The sequence below is a fragment of the Leptosomus discolor genome, chromosome 16 (genome assembly GCF_034619465.1).
Source record: "Leptosomus discolor isolate bLepDis1 chromosome 16, bLepDis1.hap2, whole genome shotgun sequence".
Lineage (NCBI taxonomy): Eukaryota > Metazoa > Chordata > Aves > Leptosomiformes > Leptosomidae > Leptosomus > Leptosomus discolor.
The window spans coordinates 9,669,675-9,688,336 of NC_141406.1; the positions used below are offsets into that span (position 1 = coordinate 9,669,675).

The window sequence follows — 18,662 nt, forward strand, 5'->3', positions numbered from 1 at the left end:
CGGCCTGCTGCTTCTCGTGCCTCTGGAGAATCAGCTGGCGCAGCTGCCCGTGGTCCAGCGGCACTTCCACTGCCCAAGAAAATGGCCAGCCGTCACGCACCCCGTCACAGGCCTGACATCCGTGGTGGGGCGGGGGAGGCTGGTTGGGGTTGGCTGGGAAGGACAGGGGTCAGCGGGGGATTGGGCGGGGCAGCCAGGGGGGAACGGGGCATTGGGCGTTGGCTGCGTGGCCACAGCCCCTCCCTCCCACCTCCCCCACTCACAGGCGCCGATGGCGTCGGCGGTGCCGTTCGGGGCGGGGGCCGTCGGGCAGAGCTGGGCGCGATCCATCCCCCAGAGGAGCTCGGTGCCGCCCAGCAGCGGGTGGGCGAAGGGCTGGGCCAGGTGGGAGCCCTCAGCCGATGTGTAGCGCAGGATGGACTCCTGCAGCAGGAGCTCGCGGGTCCTCTTCTCCAGGAGACCTGGGTGGGAGGGAGCACTGTCACGCAGGGCCCCTGCCCCAATCCGCCCCCGCCCGTCTGCTGAGCAGGGGCTCATCCTCTGGCTTCCCCAAGGCGGTGCCGTCCGGCAGCCTGTCTCCCCAGGGGCAAGGGCCCGAGGCCGGCTCCTGCACCCAGAGCCGAGAGGAGGGCTTGGGGCTCCACTGGCATCTTTCTAGAGCCGGCTTGGCTCCCGAGTTGACTGGCAATTTGGCACCCCAGAATTCGCATTAGGGACACCCATGCGTGACGGGGCAGAGGAAAAAACAAGAGCTCAATTAAAACACAGTGCAAGCGGGTGGTGGACACGCAGGGTCCAGGCCATGTGGCAGGGGAAGACGGGCAGCCCCGACCCACCCAGAATCTGCGCCAGGTTGTCTCCAAGCGGCCACGTTATCTTCGTAGCATCACAGCTGGTTTCTTTGAGCAGGGCCTCCACGCCAGATCTGAGCTGGCCCAGCAACTTGCTGCTCTCCTTGTATTTCTTTTCATACATGTTGGCTTCCTTGGTGGTTTCCATTATTTTTGCCTATCAACAAAGGTTTTGACAGGTGTCACCCCAGCCCCCTGCTCTTCCCCCACACCCCAGTGCTGGCCACTTCCAGGCTGGGCACTGGAGACATCCCACCCCATGCTCCCGTCCCTGCAGGGGAAAGGCTCTGCGTAGGGGAGCCCAAGCTCCCCGTGCCGCGCACGAGGCCGCAGGCGCTGGAGAGCCAGGGCTGGCAGGAGCCCTGCAGGCACCCTCTCACCATGCACTGGGAGACAGGGCTGCCAAAGCCAATGCAGGGCCCTTTTCTGCCCACGCCTGTCCAGCCCTTGACCAGAGCAGCGTTCATAGGACCAGACTCCCTGGCACACGTGGCAGGGCCGCGCTGCCCTTGCAGAGGGAAGGCCCGGCCGCCATACCTCCACTTCCTCCAGGCTCTCTTCCGCAGGCTCCTTGTCCACGATGAGGGCTGCAATCCTGCTCTGTGTAAACACAAGCACGAGAGAGGGGTATGGGCTGAGTGCCCACCAGATGTGCCTGACAGAGGCTGGGGACCATCCCTCTGCCCTGGCAGCAGGGACGTCCCACTTGACCCCCCCCCGGGGACCACTGTCACCAGGCCAGGGGGGCAGCTGATGACCTCACAACGGGCAGCCTTTCTCCCTCCAGCCAGCCCCACACATGGCCGAGGCACCTCTTGCCTTTCCTGGATCCTGCAGTCGTTTTGCTGGGTACACGGTGGCAGTATTGAGACCTTTTCAGATCCGAGAACGCCGCCTTCTGGCTCTGGGAGTTCTCTTTTAGCTGCCCCTTTGCCTTCCCCTAATCCCGCCCCTGTGGCAGGCTCTGAGCTGGGCTCTTGTGTGATTCCGGACACGTGGGAGAGGAAAAGCCCCAGCCCAGCAGCACCAGCTGAGAAAGGGGAGACGTGAAGGGCCTGGAACAGACCTGCTGGTCGTTGATCCTCTGCTGCATCTTCGCCATCTCCTTGTTGACCTCGATGGCGTAGCTGAAGCAGGAGAACTCCTTCTGATTCTCTGCGACAAAGCTGTCTATCAGCCGGTCGATGTCGCCGTTCTCCGCCTGCTCCAGCAGCTGCTGGTAAACTGGCATCAGGCTCTCGAAGCTCTCTGCTTCTGCTTGCCTCTGCCTGATGCGCTTGGCTGCCTTCAAGGCTGAGGGAGAGAGGGAGCGTCTGGGCTGCGCGTGTCCCCACGGCTGCCCTTGGCAGAGCCTTCCTTCACTCAGAAATTAAGCAAGGAGCTCACAGCCTGCATGGGAATGGGGCAAACACAGTGGCATCCCTCCCCAGCAGGATCAAAGGGGCCACGGCTGCACATGGAGGCGGGTCCCTGCTTCCCCATCCCTCCCTCTCCCCCAAGGGCACCCCAAGACGCAGGGGTTCAGGTGGCCTCCCTTGCTTATCCCTGTTTGTCTGTTTATTCTGTAGGGCAAAGGGTGGCTGAAGGAGCCTGCAGGCAGAGGAGACGTCCTGCCTTTGGGGTGCAGCGCTATAAGCCACCCCTTGCCAACCCTGCGCAGCCCTGGTTTGGGGTCCCCGTTGCACGGCATTTCTCTCATTTGCTACCTTTGTTCTTTTGGGCCTTTTCCTTCAACTCCGAGAGATCTCGCAGTTTGGTGTCCATGAAAGTTTTCATTTCGATCTGCGCCGTGCCAAGGACACGCTTCTGCCTTTCGTGCAGGGCAGCGTCTTTCCTCTGCTTTTCAGTCTCCTCTCTAGTTCTGTTCAGAGTCTCCATCCTGCACGCAGAAAGCAGCAGGTTACACCACGCGTAGTTAGAACGATTTCTCTTCCTGGCCGTCTCCATGCCTGACCCAGCCAAGCCCCCGTGATGCTGTGCACATTGCCCAGCTCTCATCGCGATGCGGCTGTGTCAGCCCAAGGCCAGCAGCAAGCTGACAGAGCTCTTGGTGGGGTTTTGTACTTGGACACAGCACCCAGCTCCGGCAGCCCGGCTCACTTGGACCAGAGCTGGCTGGCCTCTGCTCCGCATCTGCTGCGTCCCCCTCTGTGGGCTCAGGTGGGACTCAGCGGACAGAGACTGCTCCGCGAGGCAGCTCACCCCATCCCGAGAAACCTCTGGGGCGGGTGGAGTAAATCACCCTGGAGGTACCGGTCTCCCTGCACTGACCAGGCACCCAGCCCTCGGCACCCAGCCCTCGGCACCCAGCTCTAGACAAGAGCGGAGAATCCTCTCTCTCAAGTTGCCAGCGGTCTCTCTTGTCATCGCTACTCGACGCCGCCATTGCCCACCGGTGCCAAGTTTACCGCAGAGCGTTCGCAAGGCCACGTACCACTCCTCGTAGGCTTCTGTGGATTGCTGAAGAGCGCTGTTCATCCTCCTGCGTTGCTTCTCCAGCTTCCTGTGGAGCTTAAAGAAGATGTTGTTCAAAGCAGCTTTCTGTATTTGGAGGCTTTCAATCTCTTCATGCAGCTGCTTGTTTCTGCTCACAGCGGTGTGGAAACGGACAGTGACCTGGGGAGAGAGAAGCAAGGGGTCTGAAGCTGCTGCGGGACTGGGGGGCTCAGGTCTCTGCAGAAAGACCTCGACCAGGGCTGAGACAAACACGGGCCAAGGGATGTGAAGCTGGCCCTGCAGTATCCTCCTCCCTAAGGCTGGAGAGGCAACAGTAGGCCAGGCCGAGATCCGGAGCTGGCATTGTCCAAGGCAAGGTGGCCTCAGGCAGCTCGGCCGTGTCACTAAACAGGCGCATGCCTTCAGGCTTCTTGGCAAGGCACAAGTGCTGCATTTGGGTCGCCAAGCTCGAAGGAGCCTTGGAGGGGTTCTGGGAGCAACCAGGCCAGGGGAACAAGCCAGGGCCTTTACGCAGCTTGTGGCAACCAAACGCATTTGCACCGTTACCCTTTGTCCTGACCAAAAGGCATGTTGCACACAGGCCCCAGTGCAGCCCCGCACACGGCCGCCAAAGGCCTGCCAAAGGTTTGCTTACGTTGTATAGAGACGTCTCCAGCGTCTCGGCCTGCTTTGGCAGCCGCTCGCTCCTCTTCACGTCCTTCACCTTTGCTGCTCTCCGCTTTTGACTCGCAATCTCTTGTTCCAGCTCTAATATCTGCGCACACAGAGGAAAAAAACCAAAGAAAGTATAATCTCCAGCCCTACGTTCTGGACTCTTGTCAGGCTGTCCTCAGGAGAAGTGAAGAGACATCTCTCGGGTGTCGCTGCTCCTCGATTTGCCACATCTCAGGCAGCACAGCTAAATGTTGCATTTTCAGAAGAACGACAAAAGTCAAGGGAAAAGCAGTGGGATGTTGCGTGACCCCAGGCAGGTGTGTGCCATCCAAGAGGAGCTGCAGAGAGCTGTGGGACAGCAAGGCTGAGAGTTGCGCCGTACTTTTCTGGCCAGCGATGCTGACTTGAATGGGAGCCTGGCTCTGTCCCTTAGTCAGTGGCACGTGTCTTTTGCCAGGAGGCAGCATTCTGTTCCGAGGCCTGAAGGAGATGCATTCTGCATCGAGGGGTTTCAGCCACGGGTCTCCCTCTGTGACTCTGCTCTGCTCTACCGTGCTCGGCCAGGGAATGGTTCAGATGCGTTACCTGCTTCTCCAGGGCAGCTAAGAGGGCTTTTCTCTCTCCAATCAGAGAGTCGTGCTTGGATTTGGACTGCAAAAGGCGGTGGAGCTCCGTACGATTCCTCTCATCCAGCATCACGTTCCTCCGGGACGTGATCTGGCTCAGCGTTGATAACACCTCCTTCTGTTCTTGAGCCAGCGACTCTATTTCTTGCCTGTAAAAACAAAACAACAAATAACATGGAGCACATCCCACCTGCAACGCCGGAGCAGGTCCTTGCCCCTCCCCACCTCAGCACCAGGGTCCCCACATCTCTGCCTGGAGGAACTTTCCGGGCACAACGCAGCCGAGCCAAGCTGCACTTACTCCTGGGCCTGCAGCTGACGCCTCGTCTTGGCACCATAGGACCTGTTCTTCTCCCCAGCTCTCCGAAACTGCACCTGCAGTCTCCTGAACTCGCCTTCAGCCAGCTTGTCCTGCTCCTTCTCCGGGAAGGCTGAAAGCTTCTGCCTCAAAGAGAGCGCGCCCTGCTGACACAGAGAGGGAGAGCTCAGTCACTTGAGCAAACCCCACCAGCAGTGGTAGACAGCGGAGCTGGGCACGGGGCAGTGGGTTAATGGCATCGCCACCTCCAGCTCTTCGTCACCACCTTCAGCTCTTCACTGGCACCGAAGATATTCAGTACCCTCCCAAACACTGAGCCACACAAACCAACTCCATGAGCGCTTCTGATCCACTTCAGAGCAAAGGCGGCCAGGCGCTGTGCTCTTGGGTAACCCCCCGCCATGCTAGCACCACTTTCCAGGGCAAGGAGGCGTCAAGACCAGCCAACACCAGGGCAGCTGAGCCGCAGCTAGCACCTCGCATCCAGAACAGGGTGCAGACCTCCAGCAGCGCGGAGGGCAGGTGACGGCACGTTGTCACCACTTTTATCACCCAGCGTGACTGCCGGGACCACGTCAGTCAGAATCAAACCCACCCCTACTGGGGACATGACATGAAGGAACCCCGCTGACTTTGCCCAGGAGCGGAGCAGGAGCGCTCGCATCCCCAGCTGTGCGAAGGTGACTTGTAGCTGAGAAGTCACTGCCTTACAGGTGAGCACTGCAGCTCTGGCAGTTGCATCCACCACTACCCCCCTGACCTCAGCTGACCCCTGTTGCCCAACCCTGCCTCCCCCAACACCCAGGTCTCACGCCACGGCCTCATCCCCGGCACAGGAGGGCAGGCAGAACGAGCCCCGCCGCAACCCAACGCCTTGCTGGCAAAAGAGAGCCTGGCTCCCCACCGCCTGTCCGGCTCACCCCACCGCGCCACTGATTTCTGCAGGTGAGATCCCCACGGCAGATCCCCCAGAGCGCCTGTCCAGAAATTCAGCTTGGGATCGTGCTTCAGTTTTTACCTTTGAGTCGCTCATTGCTTCCAGCTGTCTCCACCGGTCGCTCTGCAGACAGTTCGGGAAGGGGACGAGGAAGCCTCCGCAGGGCCAGGCCTGCTTTCCAAGGAGAGAAATGAAACCCGGCTAAGGGGGCGGTTGTGGCCCCCGCTTGTCCCTCAGCGCCCGCTCGAGCGTTTGGCACATGAGGAAACCATCACAGGTGGCTGCGCGGTGAATAAAAACAGAGCATTTGTAGTGATGGCATCGCAAAACACGCTCCTCTTGCCGAGTTCAGAAGCAGGGGCAGAACAGATGGCTTGAGCTGTTCCACCCCGTTCGCTACCTGGGTTTTCGTAGAAAGGTCCCCCCGTGCCGACGGCCAGAGCCCCTGCGGAGCACGAGTCGGGGATGTCGCCTGGATTCAGCCCCGGTCTCGCTGCAGCCAGGGAGGGCACTGGGGCCGACCCCGCAGCCCTCACCCCCAAAGAGGGTCGTGTCCCCCCCCAGGCCCGCTGCAGCCCCCTGGTCTTCCCCGTCCCCCCCGACGCTGCTCACCCCACCGCAGGGTGCTGCGGTTCCGCTCCAGCCAGGGGTCGGGACCACGGCGGCAGTGGGGTTTTGCCAAAGATCAGCCCCTGTTTCCAGTGGCAAGCGCAGGAGAGGCGAGAGCCCGGCAGGGAGCTGCTGTCCGGTCGCTGTCCTGTCCTGCACTGCCCCGGGCTCTGTGGAACACGCACTGACCCTGATGTCACCACTGTGTCGTCACAATGGGGTGGGGGCGGGTTGTCCGTGGGGACCGTTGCCAAGGAGGATCTAGCGACTACAGGGTGGCCAGGGTGGACTAAAAGGGGACTCTCTTCATCCAAGCAATGCTCAACTGGCTGATGGAGGGGGCCAGTCTGATCCTGCCCCCCGAGACCCTGCATCCCTGCAGATCCCTCTGCAACAAAAGGAAATCCTGAAAAACAACCAAGCGACCCCTTCATCTCAAATGTCGTTCTTCTTCTTCCTGCTGGTAACATTAGCAAAAAAACCCAACCAACCCAGAACGCAATAGTTTGAACCCATCCTGGTGCTCAGCAAAGTATGAATTTAACAAGTTTATCCTTCACACGCGCGGCTGATGGACCAGGATGGGTTGGGGATATTTCTCCCAAATCCTGCCAAAACAAATCCCACATGGAACTAAAGAGTTAACCCACGGCAGGGAGGATGTTTGTCTCCTTATGGGATTTAGTAGCCCCTTCACCTCCCCAGGTTGGTAGAGCAGGTAGGTGTTTGAGATGTCAAGCCAGCCATCAGGAAGTGGCTGTTTGTGCTCGGCTGATGTTTGAGAGTCAGCGAAACCACCTGAAAGAGGAGGCAGCCACCTCGCAATCTGACGATGCATCCTCGACTAGCCGGTGGACTGGCACAAATGATCCATAAAGCAGGGCAGGAGATTGAGATTAGACATTAGGAAGAAGTTCTTCACTACAAGGGCGGTGAGGCACCGGCACAGGTTGCCCAGGGAAGCTGTGGCTGCCCCCTCCCTGGCAGTGCTCAAGGCCAGGCTGGATGGGGCTGGGAGCGACCTGGTCTGGTGGAATGTGGGAGGATATTTATGAAATAAGGGACATGTGAACAATCCAGCCTTTCCAGAGAACCTGAGCTGGGACGTACCGGAACTGCTGAAAGCATGAACAACTTGCGGTGCAGGGGGCATGAACATCTTACAGGTGCAGGAGAAGAGACAGCCGCCATTAATGACGCAGTTTTAATTTCTCGAAGAAGATGGGTGTGAACATTTGTGAACGTGACTTGAACGTGACTCGCAATGTGGCCAATCAGGTAGGACTATGGGCTGTTATTTGCGATGAAGCCAATCAGTATTTATTGGGTGTGGTCGAGGGTTATAAATTGCACTGGAAACACGGAAATAAAGGTTCACTTGTTAGATCACATTGATCGTGTCAGTGTCCTCACGCAGCTCCCGCAGGTGGAAGGTGTCCCTACCCATGGCAGGGGGTTGGAACGAGATGGTCGTCGCCGAGGGGAGCTGCCCGCAGCCGGCCGAGCCCGCACCGGAGCGGCAGATGTCAGCGCACAGCGGCTTTTCCTGAGGGAAGGAGATGCCAGGGCCGCGGAGCGGCTCGCCTGGAGCCGGCAGCTCTCGTGGGAGACGCGGGCGAGACCTGGCCGTTGCCAGAACATCGCCGCCCTCCCTGACGCCTGGAAAAAGCGGCCTGGGGAGCGCTGCGACCAGAGTGTGCCGCGGCAGCCCCAGCAGCTGGTGGTGTGGGCAGCTGTGGTGGCAACCCGGGCAAGACCTGTTGGATGCAATGTGGCGAGCCAGGCAGAGGTCGCAGGTAAACCTGCAGGTGTCCAGGTCACAGGCTGCAGGGAATGCCACAGCCTCTCGCTGGCGGCGGGGGGCAGCCACGAGTACGGCCGGGTGCGGTGGGAGCGGGTAGACGATCTGCTCGGCCGAGTGGCCCAGCTGCACGACGAGGCTGCGAGGTTACAAGTGAAATGAAAAGGCTTCGGAGCATTAGGGAGGCTGAAGTGGAGACAGGCCGGTGGAACCAGGCTCTGCCCTCCCTACAACAGAAAGGGGGGCACCCACCAGAGCGCACCCAGGAAACAGGGGCCCCTGTATCCTGCCCCTGTCAGGGGGAAGACAGAAGCCTAAATGAAAGAAGTGAGCGGAGGCAAGTTGCCTGCAAGCGCCCTCCTTGCCTGCCTCACCTCCCCGGGTGCCTCTGAGAAAGAGATATGAGGCCCTGCTGGAAGACGGCCAGTCCAATGAGGGGGTGAATGCTCGAGAGCCTATGCCGGAGGTCTCACCACAGTCAGACAGGCCTTCCAGCCGTATAGCAACCTCCTCCACAAGGAAGAAGAGAAGAGTTCGAGTTGTTGGAGACTCACTCCTAAAGGGAACAGAGGGCCCAGTATGTGGGTTCGGCCCTCACCATAGGGAAGTCTGTAGTCTTCCTGGAGCCCGAATTAGGGATATCGCTAGGAAACTCCCCAACCTCGTGCGGTCATCAGACTACAACCCGCTACTGATCTTCCAGGCAGGAGGGGAGGAAGCTGCATCCCGTAGCCCGAGGGGAATGAAGAGAGACTTCGGGGCCTTGGGACAATTATTGAAAGAGTCTGGCGCGCAAGTTAATTTCTCTTCCCTCCTTCCAGTTGCGGGTGATGACACGGGAAGCAATAGCAGGATCCACGCTGTAAATACCTGGCTCCAGGACTGGGGCTACAGGCCGGGCTCTTGTGTGTTCTTTGATAATGGCTGGTTTTAGAAAACACCAGACCTGATGCTAATACGTGGGAAGGGCTTATCTTGTAGAGGGAAAAGGGTTCTAGGGCAACAATTAGCAGGGCTCGTAGCTAGAGCTTTAAAGTAGATTCGAAGGGGGATGGGGTTGTAGCTGGGTTTGCACCGGTGGGGCACTGTTCTAGTATTAGTGAGGACCGGAAGGCCTGCCATCCCCCTCGGGTGCAGTCGGCGTGCTCAGCTCGCTCCCTGAGATGCCTGTATGCCAGTGCACGCCGCACGGGGAATAAAGAGGAGGAGTCAGGAATCCGTGTCCGGTCAAGGGGTTACGATCTGGTGACAATTACAGAGACATGGTGGGACTGCTCACGTGACTGGAATGCGGTCATGGATGGCCGCGTCCTTTTCGGGAAAGACAGGCCAACAAGGCGAGGAGGTGGAGGTGGCGTTGCTCTTTCCATGAGGGAGCAGCTAGAACGTAGGGAGTTCTGTCCAGGGGTGGATGAGGAGCGGGTTGAGAGTTTGTGGGTGAGAATCAAGGGGCAGGCTAGCATGGGAGATACTGCCGTGGGTGTCTAGTACCGGCCACCCGATCAGGATGAGGAAGTTGATGAGGCCTTCTACAGGCAGCGGACAGCAGCCTGGCATTCACAGGCCCTGGTACTCGTGGGGGATTTTAATTACCCAGATATTTGCTGGGAGACCTACACAGCTAGCCATTCACAGTCCAGGAGGTTCCTCCAGTGCATCGATGAGAACTTCTTGATGCAAATGGTGGATGAGCCAACTAGGAGAGGAGCACTGCTAGAGCAGATCTTATAACAATCTTATCTCACTAGCAAGCAGGGTCTGGTTGAAGCGGTGAAGGTTGAGGGCAGCCCTTGGCTGCAGCCATCATGAGATGGCGGAGTTCAGGATCTTGTGCGGTAGGAAGAGAACACCAAGCAAGATCACAACCTTGGCCTTCAGCAGGGCCAACTTTGGCCTTTTCAAGCAATTGCTAGGGGAAATCCCATGGGGCAGGGTACTAGAAGGTAAAGGGGCCCAAGAGAGTCGGTTTCTATTCAAGGACCACTTTTTCCAGGCTCCAGATCGGAGCATGCCAGTGGGTAGGAAATCAAGAAAGGGAGGCAGGAGACCCACGTGGTTGAACAGGAAACTGATGGGCAAACTCAAGTGGAAGAAGAGAGTCTATAGATCTTGGAAGCAGGGGATGGCCACTTGGGAGGACTATAAGACTGTTGTCAGAGGATGTAGGGAGGCAACTAGGAAAGCTAAGGCCTCCTTGGAGTTAAGCCTTGCAAGGGAGGTCAAGGACAGCAGAAAGGGCTTCTTCAAATACATTGCAGACAAAACTAATGCTAGAGGCAATGTAGGCCCACTGCTGAATGAGGCGGGTGCCCTGGTGACAGAGGATACAGGGAAGGTGGAGCTACTGAACGCCTTCTTTGCCTCTGTCTATGCTGCTGGAGACTGTCCTCAGGAGCTCCAGAGCCCTGAGGCCCCAGAGGAAGTCAGGATAAAGGAGGAGATTGCCTTGATTGATGAGGACTGGGTTAGGGATCAATTAAGCAAGCTGGACATACACAAATGCATGGGCCCTGCTGGGATGCACACGCGGGTGCTGAGGGAGCTGGCACAAGTCATTGCTAGACCACTCTCCATTATCTTTGGTTAGTCGTGGGGAACAGGAGAGGTGCCTGAGGGCTGGAGGAAAGCAAATGTCAGTCCAGTCTTCAAAAAGGGCAAGAAGGAGGACCCGGGTAACTACAGACTGGTCAGCCTCACCTCCATCCCTGGAAAAGTGATGGAACAACTTACCCTCAGTGCTGCCTGTAGGCATATCAAGGATAAGAGAGTCGTTAGGAGCAGTCAACATGGCTTTACCAATGGAAGTCTGATAGCCTTTTATGAAGACGTAACCAGGTGGATGGATAGATGATGGTAGTGCAGTGGATGTGGTTTATCTTGATTTCGGTAAAGCACTTGACACTGTCTCCCACAGCATCCTCGCAGCAGAACTGAGGAAGTGTGGTCTGGATGACCGGGTAGTGAGGTGGCTTGTTTAATTGGTTGAAGGAAAGAAGTCAGAGAGCTGTGGTGAATGGGACAGAGTCTAGTTGGAGGCCTGGATCTGGTGGAGTCCCTCAGGGGTGGGTGCTGGGACCAGGACTCTTCGATATATTCGTCAATGACCTGGATGAGGGAACAGAGCACCCTGTCAGGAGGTTTGCTGCTGACACCAAACTGGGAGGAGTGGCTGACACCCCAGGAGGCTGTGCTGCCGTTCAGAAAGACCTGGACAGGCTGGAGAGCTGGGCGGGGAGACATTTAATGAACTACAACAAGGGCAAGTGCAGGGTCTCGCAGCTGGGAAAGAACAACCCCATGTCCCAGTAGAGGTTGGGGACTGAGCTGGTGGAGAATAGCGTAGCGGAAAGGGGCCTGGGGGGCCTGGTGGGCAGCAGGATGACCATGAGCCAGCAATGTGTCCTGGTGGCCAAGAAGGCCAATGGCATCCCGGGGGGTATGAGAAGGGGTGCGGTCAGTAGGTCGAGAGAGGTTCTCCTCCCCCTTCTCCTCTGCCCCGCTGAGAGCCCATCTGGAATAGCGTGTCCAGTTCTGGGCCCCTCAGTTCCAGAAGGACAGGGAACTGCTGGAAAGAGTCCAGCGCAGAGCCACAAAGGTGATGAAGGGGGTGGAACGTCTCCCTTCTGATGAAAGGCTGAGGGAGCTGGGTCTCTTGAGCTTGGAGAAGAGGAGACTGAGGGGTGACCTCATGGATGTTCATAAATACGTAAAGGGCGAGTGTCAGGAGGGTGGAGCCGGGCTCTTCTCGGTGACGTCCAATGACAGGACAAGGGGCAACAAGTGCAAGCTGGAGCACAGAAGATTCCACGTGAACATAAGGGAAAAACTTTTTAATTGTGAGGATGACAGAGCCCTGGAACAGGCTGCCCAGAGAGGTGGTGGAGTCTCCTTCTCTGGAGACGTTCAAAAGTTGCCCGGGCGCGTTCCTGTGTGACCTACTCTAGGTGGTCCTGCTCTGGCAGGGGGCTTGGACTGGATGATCTTTCGAGGTCCCTTGCAACCCCTGACATTCTGTGATCTCTTCTCTCGAAGGTCCCGTGCCAGGAGCACTGGCCCGCTCAGATTTGAAGCTGTCAGCACACGAAATCTTCAGTCTAGCCCTCCTCCTCTTGCCCGTGCCAGGAGCGTCGGCCTGCTGCTTCTCGTGCCTCTGGAGAATCAGCTGGCGCAGCTGCCCGTGGTCCAGCGGCACTTCCACTGCCCAAGAAAATGGCCAGCCGTCACGCACCCCGTCACAGGCCTGACATCCGTGGTGGGGCGGGGGAGGCTGGTTGGGGTTGGCTGGGAAGGACAGGGGTCAGCGGGGGATTGGGCGGGGCAGCCAGGGGGGAACGGGGCATTGGGCGTTGGCTGCGTGGCCACAGCCCCTCCCTCCCACCTCCCCCACTCACAGGCGCCGATGGCGTCGGCGGTGCCGTTCGGGGCGGGGGCCGTCGGGCAGAGCTGGGCGCGATCCATCCCCCAGAGGAGCTCGGTGCCGCCCAGCAGCGGGTGGGCGAAGGGCTGGGCCAGGTGGGAGCCCTCAGCCGATGTGTAGCGCAGGATGGACTCCTGCAGCAGGAGCTCGCGGGTCCTCTTCTCCAGGAGACCTGGGTGGGAGGGAGCACTGTCACGCAGGGCCCCTGCCCCAATCCGCCCCCGCCCGTCTGCTGAGCAGGGGCTCATCCTCTGGCTTCCCCAAGGCGGTGCCGTCCGGCAGCCTGTCTCCCCAGGGGCAAGGGCCCGAGGCCGGCTCCCGCACCCAGAGCCGAGAGGAGGGCTTGGGGCTCCACTGGCATCTTTCTAGAGCCGGCTTGGCTCCCGAGTTGACTGGCAATTTGGCACCCCAGAATTCGCATTAGGGACACCCATGCGTGACGGGGCAGAGGAAAAAACAAGAGCTCAATTAAAACACAGTGCAAGCGGGTGGTGGACACGCAGGGTCCAGGCCATGTGGCAGGGGAAGACGGGCAGCCCCGACCCACCCAGAATCTGCGCCAGGTTGTCTCCAAGCGGCCACGTTATCTTCGTAGCATCACAGCTGGTTTCTTTGAGCAGGGCCTCCACGCCAGATCTGAGCTGGCCCAGCAACTTGCTGCTCTCCTTGTATTTCTTTTCATACATGTTGGCTTCCTTGGTGGTTTCCATTATTTTTGCCTATCAACAAAGGTTTTGACAGGTGTCACCCCAGCCCCCTGCTCTTCCCCCACACCCCAGTGCTGGCCACTTCCAGGCTGGGCACTGGAGACATCCCACCCCATGCTCCCGTCCCTGCAGGGGAAAGGCTCTGCGTAGGGGAGCCCAAGCTCCCCGTGCCGCGCACGAGGCCGCAGGCGCTGGAGAGCCAGGGCTGGCAGGAGCCCTGCAGGCACCCTCTCACCATGCACTGGGAGACATGGCTGCCAAAGCCAATGCAGGGCCCTTTTCTGCCCACGCCTGTCCAGCCCTTGACCAGAGCAGCGTTCATAGGACCAGACTCCCTGGCACACGTGGCAGGGCCGCGCTGCCCTTGCAGAGGGAAGGCCCGGCCGCCATACCTCCACTTCCTCCAGGCTCTCTTCCGCAGGCTCCTTGTCCACGATGAGGGCTGCAATCCTGCTCTGTGTAAACACAAGCACGAGAGAGGGGTATGGGCTGAGTGCCCACCAGATGTGCCTGACAGAGGCTGGGGACCATCCCTCTGCCCTGGCAGCAGGGACGTCCCACTTGACCCCCCCCCGGGGACCACTGTCACCAGGCCAGGGGGGCAGCTGATGACCTCACAACGGGCAGCCTTTCTCCCTCCAGCCAGCCCCACACATGGCCGAGGCACCTCTTGCCTTTCCTGGATCCTGCAGTCGTTTTGCTGGGTACACGGTGGCAGTATTGAGACCTTTTCAGATCCGAGAACGCCGCCTTCTGGCTCTGGGAGTTCTCTTTTAGCTGCCCCTTTGCATTCCCCTAATCCCGCCCCTGTGGCAGGCTCTGAGCTGGGCTCTTGTGTGATTCCGGACACGTGGGAGAGGAAAAGCCCCAGCCCAGCAGCACCAGCTGAGAAAGGGGAGACGTGAAGGGCCTGGAACAGACCTGCTGGTCGTTGATCCTCTGCTGCATCTTCGCCATCTCCTTGTTGACCTCGATGGCGTAGCTGAAGCAGGAGAACTCCTTCTGATTCTCTGCGACAAAGCTGTCTATCAGCCGGTCGATGTCGCCGTTCTCCGCCTGCTCCAGCAGCTGCTGGTAAACTGGCATCAGGCTCTCGAAGCTCTCTGCTTCTGCTTGCCTCTGCCTGATGCGCTTGGCTGCCTTCAAGGCTGAGGGAGAGAGGGAGCGTCTGGGCTGCGCGTGTCCCCACGGCTGCCCTTGGCAGAGCCTTCCTTCACTCAGAAATTAAGCAAGGAGCTCACAGCCTGCATGGGAATGGGGCAAACACAGTGGCATCCCTCCCCAGCAGGATCAAAGGGGCCACGGCTGCACATGGAGGCGGGTCCCTGCTTCCCCATCCCTCCCTCTCCCCCAAGGGCACCCCAAGACGCAGGGGTTCAGGTGGCCTCCCTTGCTTATCCCTGTTTGTCTGTTTATTCTGTAGGGCAAAGGGTGGCTGAAGGAGCCTGCAGGCAGAGGAGACGTCCTGCCTTTGGGGTGCAGCGCTATAAGCCACCCCTTGCCAACCCTGCGCAGCCCTGGTTTGGGGTCCCCGTTGCACGGCATTTCTCTCATTTGCTACCTTTGTTCTTTTGGGCCTTTTCCTTCAACTCCGAGAGATCTCGCAGTTTGGTGTCCATGAAAGTTTTCATTTCGATCTGCGCCGTGCCAAGGACACGCTTCTGCCTTTCGTGCAGGGCAGCGTCTTTCCTCTGCTTTTCAGTCTCCTCTCTAGTTCTGTTCAGAGTCTCCATCCTGCACGCAGAAAGCAGCAGGTTACACCACGCGTAGTTAGAACGATTTCTCTTCCTGGCCGTCTCCGTGCCTGACCCAGCCAAGCCCCCGTGATGCTGTGCACATTGCCCAGCTCTCATCGCGATGCGGCTGTGTCAGCCCAAGGCCAGCAGCAAGCTGACAGAGCTCTTGGTGGGGTTTTGTACTTGGACACAGCACCCAGCTCCGGCAGCCCGGCTCACTTGGACCAGAGCTGGCTGGCCTCTGCTCCGCATCTGCTGCGTCCCCCTCTGTGGGCTCAGGTGGGACTCAGCGGACAGAGACTGCTCCGCGAGGCAGCTCACCCCATCCCGAGAAACCTCTGGGGCGGGTGGAGTAAATCACCCTGGAGGTACCGGTCTCCCTGCACTGACCAGGCACCCAGCCCTCGGCACCCAGCCCTCGGCACCCAGCTCTAGACAAGAGCGGAGAATCCTCTCTCTCAAGTTGCCAGCGGTCTCTCTTGTCATCGCTACTCGACGCCGCCATTGCCCACCGGTGCCAAGTTTACCGCAGAGCGTTCGCAAGGCCACGTACCACTCCTCGTAGGCTTCTGTGGATTGCTGAAGAGCGCTGTTCATCCTCCTGCGTTGCTTCTCCAGCTTCCTGTGGAGCTTAAAGAAGATGTTGTTCAAAGCAGCTTTCTGTATTTGGAGGCTTTCAATCTCTTCATGCAGCTGCTTGTTTCTGCTCACAGCGGTGTGGAAACGGACAGTGACCTGGGGAGAGAGAAGCAAGGGGTCTGAAGCTGCTGCGGGACTGGGGGGCTCAGGTCTCTGCAGAAAGACCTCGACCAGGGCTGAGACAAACACGGGCCAAGGGATGTGAAGCTGGCCCTGCAGTATCCTCCTCCCTAAGGCTGGAGAGGCAACAGTAGGCCAGGCCGAGACCCGGAGCTGGCATTGTCCAAGGCAAGGTGGCCTCAGGCAGCTCGGCCGTGTCACTAAACAGGCGCATGCCTTCAGGCTTCTTGGCAAGGCACAAGTGCTGCATTTGGGTCGCCAAGCTCGAAGGAGCCTTGGAGGGGTTCTGGGAGCAACCAGGCCAGGGGAACAAGCCAGGGCCTTTACGCAGCTTGTGGCAACCAAACGCATTTGCACCGTTACCCTTTGTCCTGACCAAAAGGCATGTTGCACACAGGCCCCAGTGCAGCCCCGCACACGGCCGCCAAAGGCCTGCCAAAGGTTTGCTTACGTTGTATAGAGACGTCTCCAGCGTCTCGGCCTGCTTTGGCAGCCGCTCGCTCCTCTTCACGTCCTTCACCTTTGCTGCTCTCCGCTTTTGACTCGCAATCTCTTGTTCCAGCTCTAATATCTGCGCACACAGAGGAAAAAAACCAAAGAAAGTATAATCTCCAGCCCTACGTTCTGGACTCTTGTCAGGCTGTCCTCAGGAGAAGTGAAGAGACATCTCTCGGGTGTCGCTGCTCCTCGATTTGCCACATCTCAGGCAGCACAGCTAAATGTTGCATTTTCAGAAGAACGACAAAAGTCAAGGGAAAAGCAGTGGGATGTTGCGTGACCCCAGGCAGGTGTGTGCCATCCAAGAGGAGCTGCAGAGAGCTGTGGGACAGCAAGGCTGAGAGTTGCGCCGTACTTTTCTGGCCAGCGATGCTGACTTGAATGGGAGCCTGGCTCTGTCCCTTAGTCAGTGGCACGTGTCTTTTGCCAGGAGGCAGCATTCTGTTCCGAGGCCTGAAGGAGATGCATTCTGCATCGAGGGGTTTCAGCCACGGGTCTCCCTCTGTGACTCTGCTCTGCTCTACCGTGCTCGGCCAGGGAATGGTTCAGATGCGTTACCTGCTTCTCCAGGGCAGCTAAGAGGGCTTTTCTCTCTCCAATCAGAGAGTCGTGCTTGGATTTGGACTGCAAAAGGCGGTGGAGCTCCGTACGATTCCTCTCATCCAGCATCACGTTCCTCCGGGACGTGATCTGGCTCAGCGTTGATAACACCTCCTTCTGTTCTTGAGCCAGCGACTCTATTTCTTGCCTGTAAAAACAAAACAACAAATAACATGGAGCACATCCCACCTGCAACGCCGGAGCAGGTCCTTGCCCCTCCCCACCTCAGCACCAGGGTCCCCACATCTCTGCCTGGAGGAACTTTCCGGGCACAACGCAGCCGAGCCAAGCTGCACTTACTCCTGGGCCTGCAGCTGACGCCTCGTCTTGGCACCATAGGACCTGTTCTTCTCCCCAGCTCTCCGAAACTGCACCTGCAGTCTCCTGAACTCGCCTTCAGCCAGCTTGTCCTGCTCCTTCTCCGGGAAGGCTGAAAGCTTCTGCCTCAAAGAGAGCGCGCCCTGCTGACACAGAGAGGGAGAGCTCAGTCACTTGAGCAAACCCCACCAGCAGTGGTAGACAGCGGAGCTGGGCACGGGGCAGTGGGTTAATGGCATCGCCACCTCCAGCTCTTCGTCACCACCTTCAGCTCTTCACTGGCACCGAAGATATTCAGTACCCTCCCAAACACTGAGCCACACAAACCAACTCCATGAGCGCTTCTGATCCACTTCAGAGCAAAGGCGGCCAGGCGCTGTGCTCTTGGGTAACCCCCCGCCATGCTAGCACCACTTTCCAGGGCAAGGAGGCGTCAAGACCAGCCAACACCAGGGCAGCTGAGCCGCAGCTAGCACCTCGCATCCAGAACAGGGTGCAGACCTCCAGCAGCGCGGAGGGCAGGTGACGGCACGTTGTCACCACTTTTATCACCCAGCGTGACTGCCGGGACCACGTCAGTCAGAATCAAACCCACCCCTACTGGGGACATGACATGAAGGAACCCCGCTGACTTTGCCCAGGAGCGGAGCAGGAGCGCTCGCATCCCCAGCTGTGCGAAGGTGACTTGTAGCTGAGAAGTCACTGCCTTACAGGTGAGCACTGCAGCTCTGGCAGTTGCATCCACCACTACCCCCCTGACCTCAGCTGACCCCTGTTGCCCAACCCTGCCTCCCCCAACACCCAGGTCTCACGCCACGGCCTCATCCCCGGCACAGGAGGGCAGGCAGAACGAGCCCCGCCGCAACCCAACGCCTTGCTGGCAAAAGAGAGCCTGGCTCCCCACCGCCTGTCCGGCTCACCCCACCGCGCCACTGATTTCTGCAGGTGAGATCCCCACGGCAGATCCCCCAGAGCGCCTGTCCAGAAATTCAGCTTGGGATCGTGCTTCAGTTTTTACCTTTGAGTCGCTCATTGCTTCCAGCTGTCTCCACCGGTCGCTCTGCAGACAGTTCGGGAAGGGGACGAGGAAGCCTCCGCAGGGCCAGGCCTGCTTTCCAAGGAGAGAAATGAAACCCGGCTAAGGGGGCGGTTGTGGCCCCCGCTTGTCCCTCAGCGCCCGCTCGAGCGTTTGGCACATGAGGAAACCATCACAGGTGGCTGCGCGGTGAATAAAAACAGAGCATTTGTAGTGATGGCATCGCAAAACACGCTCCTCTTGCCGAGTTCAGAAGCAGGGGCAGAACAGATGGCTTGAGCTGTTCCACCCCGTTCGCTACCTGGGTTTTCGTAGAAAGGTCCCCCCGTGCCGACGG

At 58.9% G+C, this 18,662-nt stretch overlaps 2 protein-coding genes across 2 annotated transcripts; both read right to left on the minus strand.

Moving 5' to 3' along the window:
* Positions 1-1,791: 1,791 nt before the first annotated feature.
* LOC147414326 (coiled-coil domain-containing protein 63-like) lies at positions 1,792-5,310 on the minus strand. The gene is made up of 7 exons (XM_086474003.1): positions 5,173-5,310; positions 4,890-5,077; positions 4,548-4,737; positions 3,559-4,062; positions 3,286-3,467; positions 2,558-2,730; positions 1,792-2,144 (listed from the first exon to the last, which is right to left on the minus strand). The coding sequence occupies exons 1-7, from the start codon at positions 5,308-5,310 to the stop codon at positions 1,792-1,794; spliced, it is 1,728 nt and encodes a 575-aa protein (XP_086330129.1).
* An 8,863-nt stretch (positions 5,311-14,173) lies between these two features.
* On the minus strand, positions 14,174-17,692 carry LOC147414327 (coiled-coil domain-containing protein 63-like). Its single transcript, XM_086474004.1, has 7 exons — positions 17,555-17,692; positions 17,272-17,459; positions 16,930-17,119; positions 15,941-16,444; positions 15,668-15,849; positions 14,940-15,112; positions 14,174-14,526 (listed from the first exon to the last, which is right to left on the minus strand). Exons 1-7 carry the CDS (start codon positions 17,690-17,692, stop codon positions 14,174-14,176), a joined length of 1,728 nt encoding a protein of 575 aa, XP_086330130.1.
* Positions 17,693-18,662: the final 970 nt, after the last annotated feature.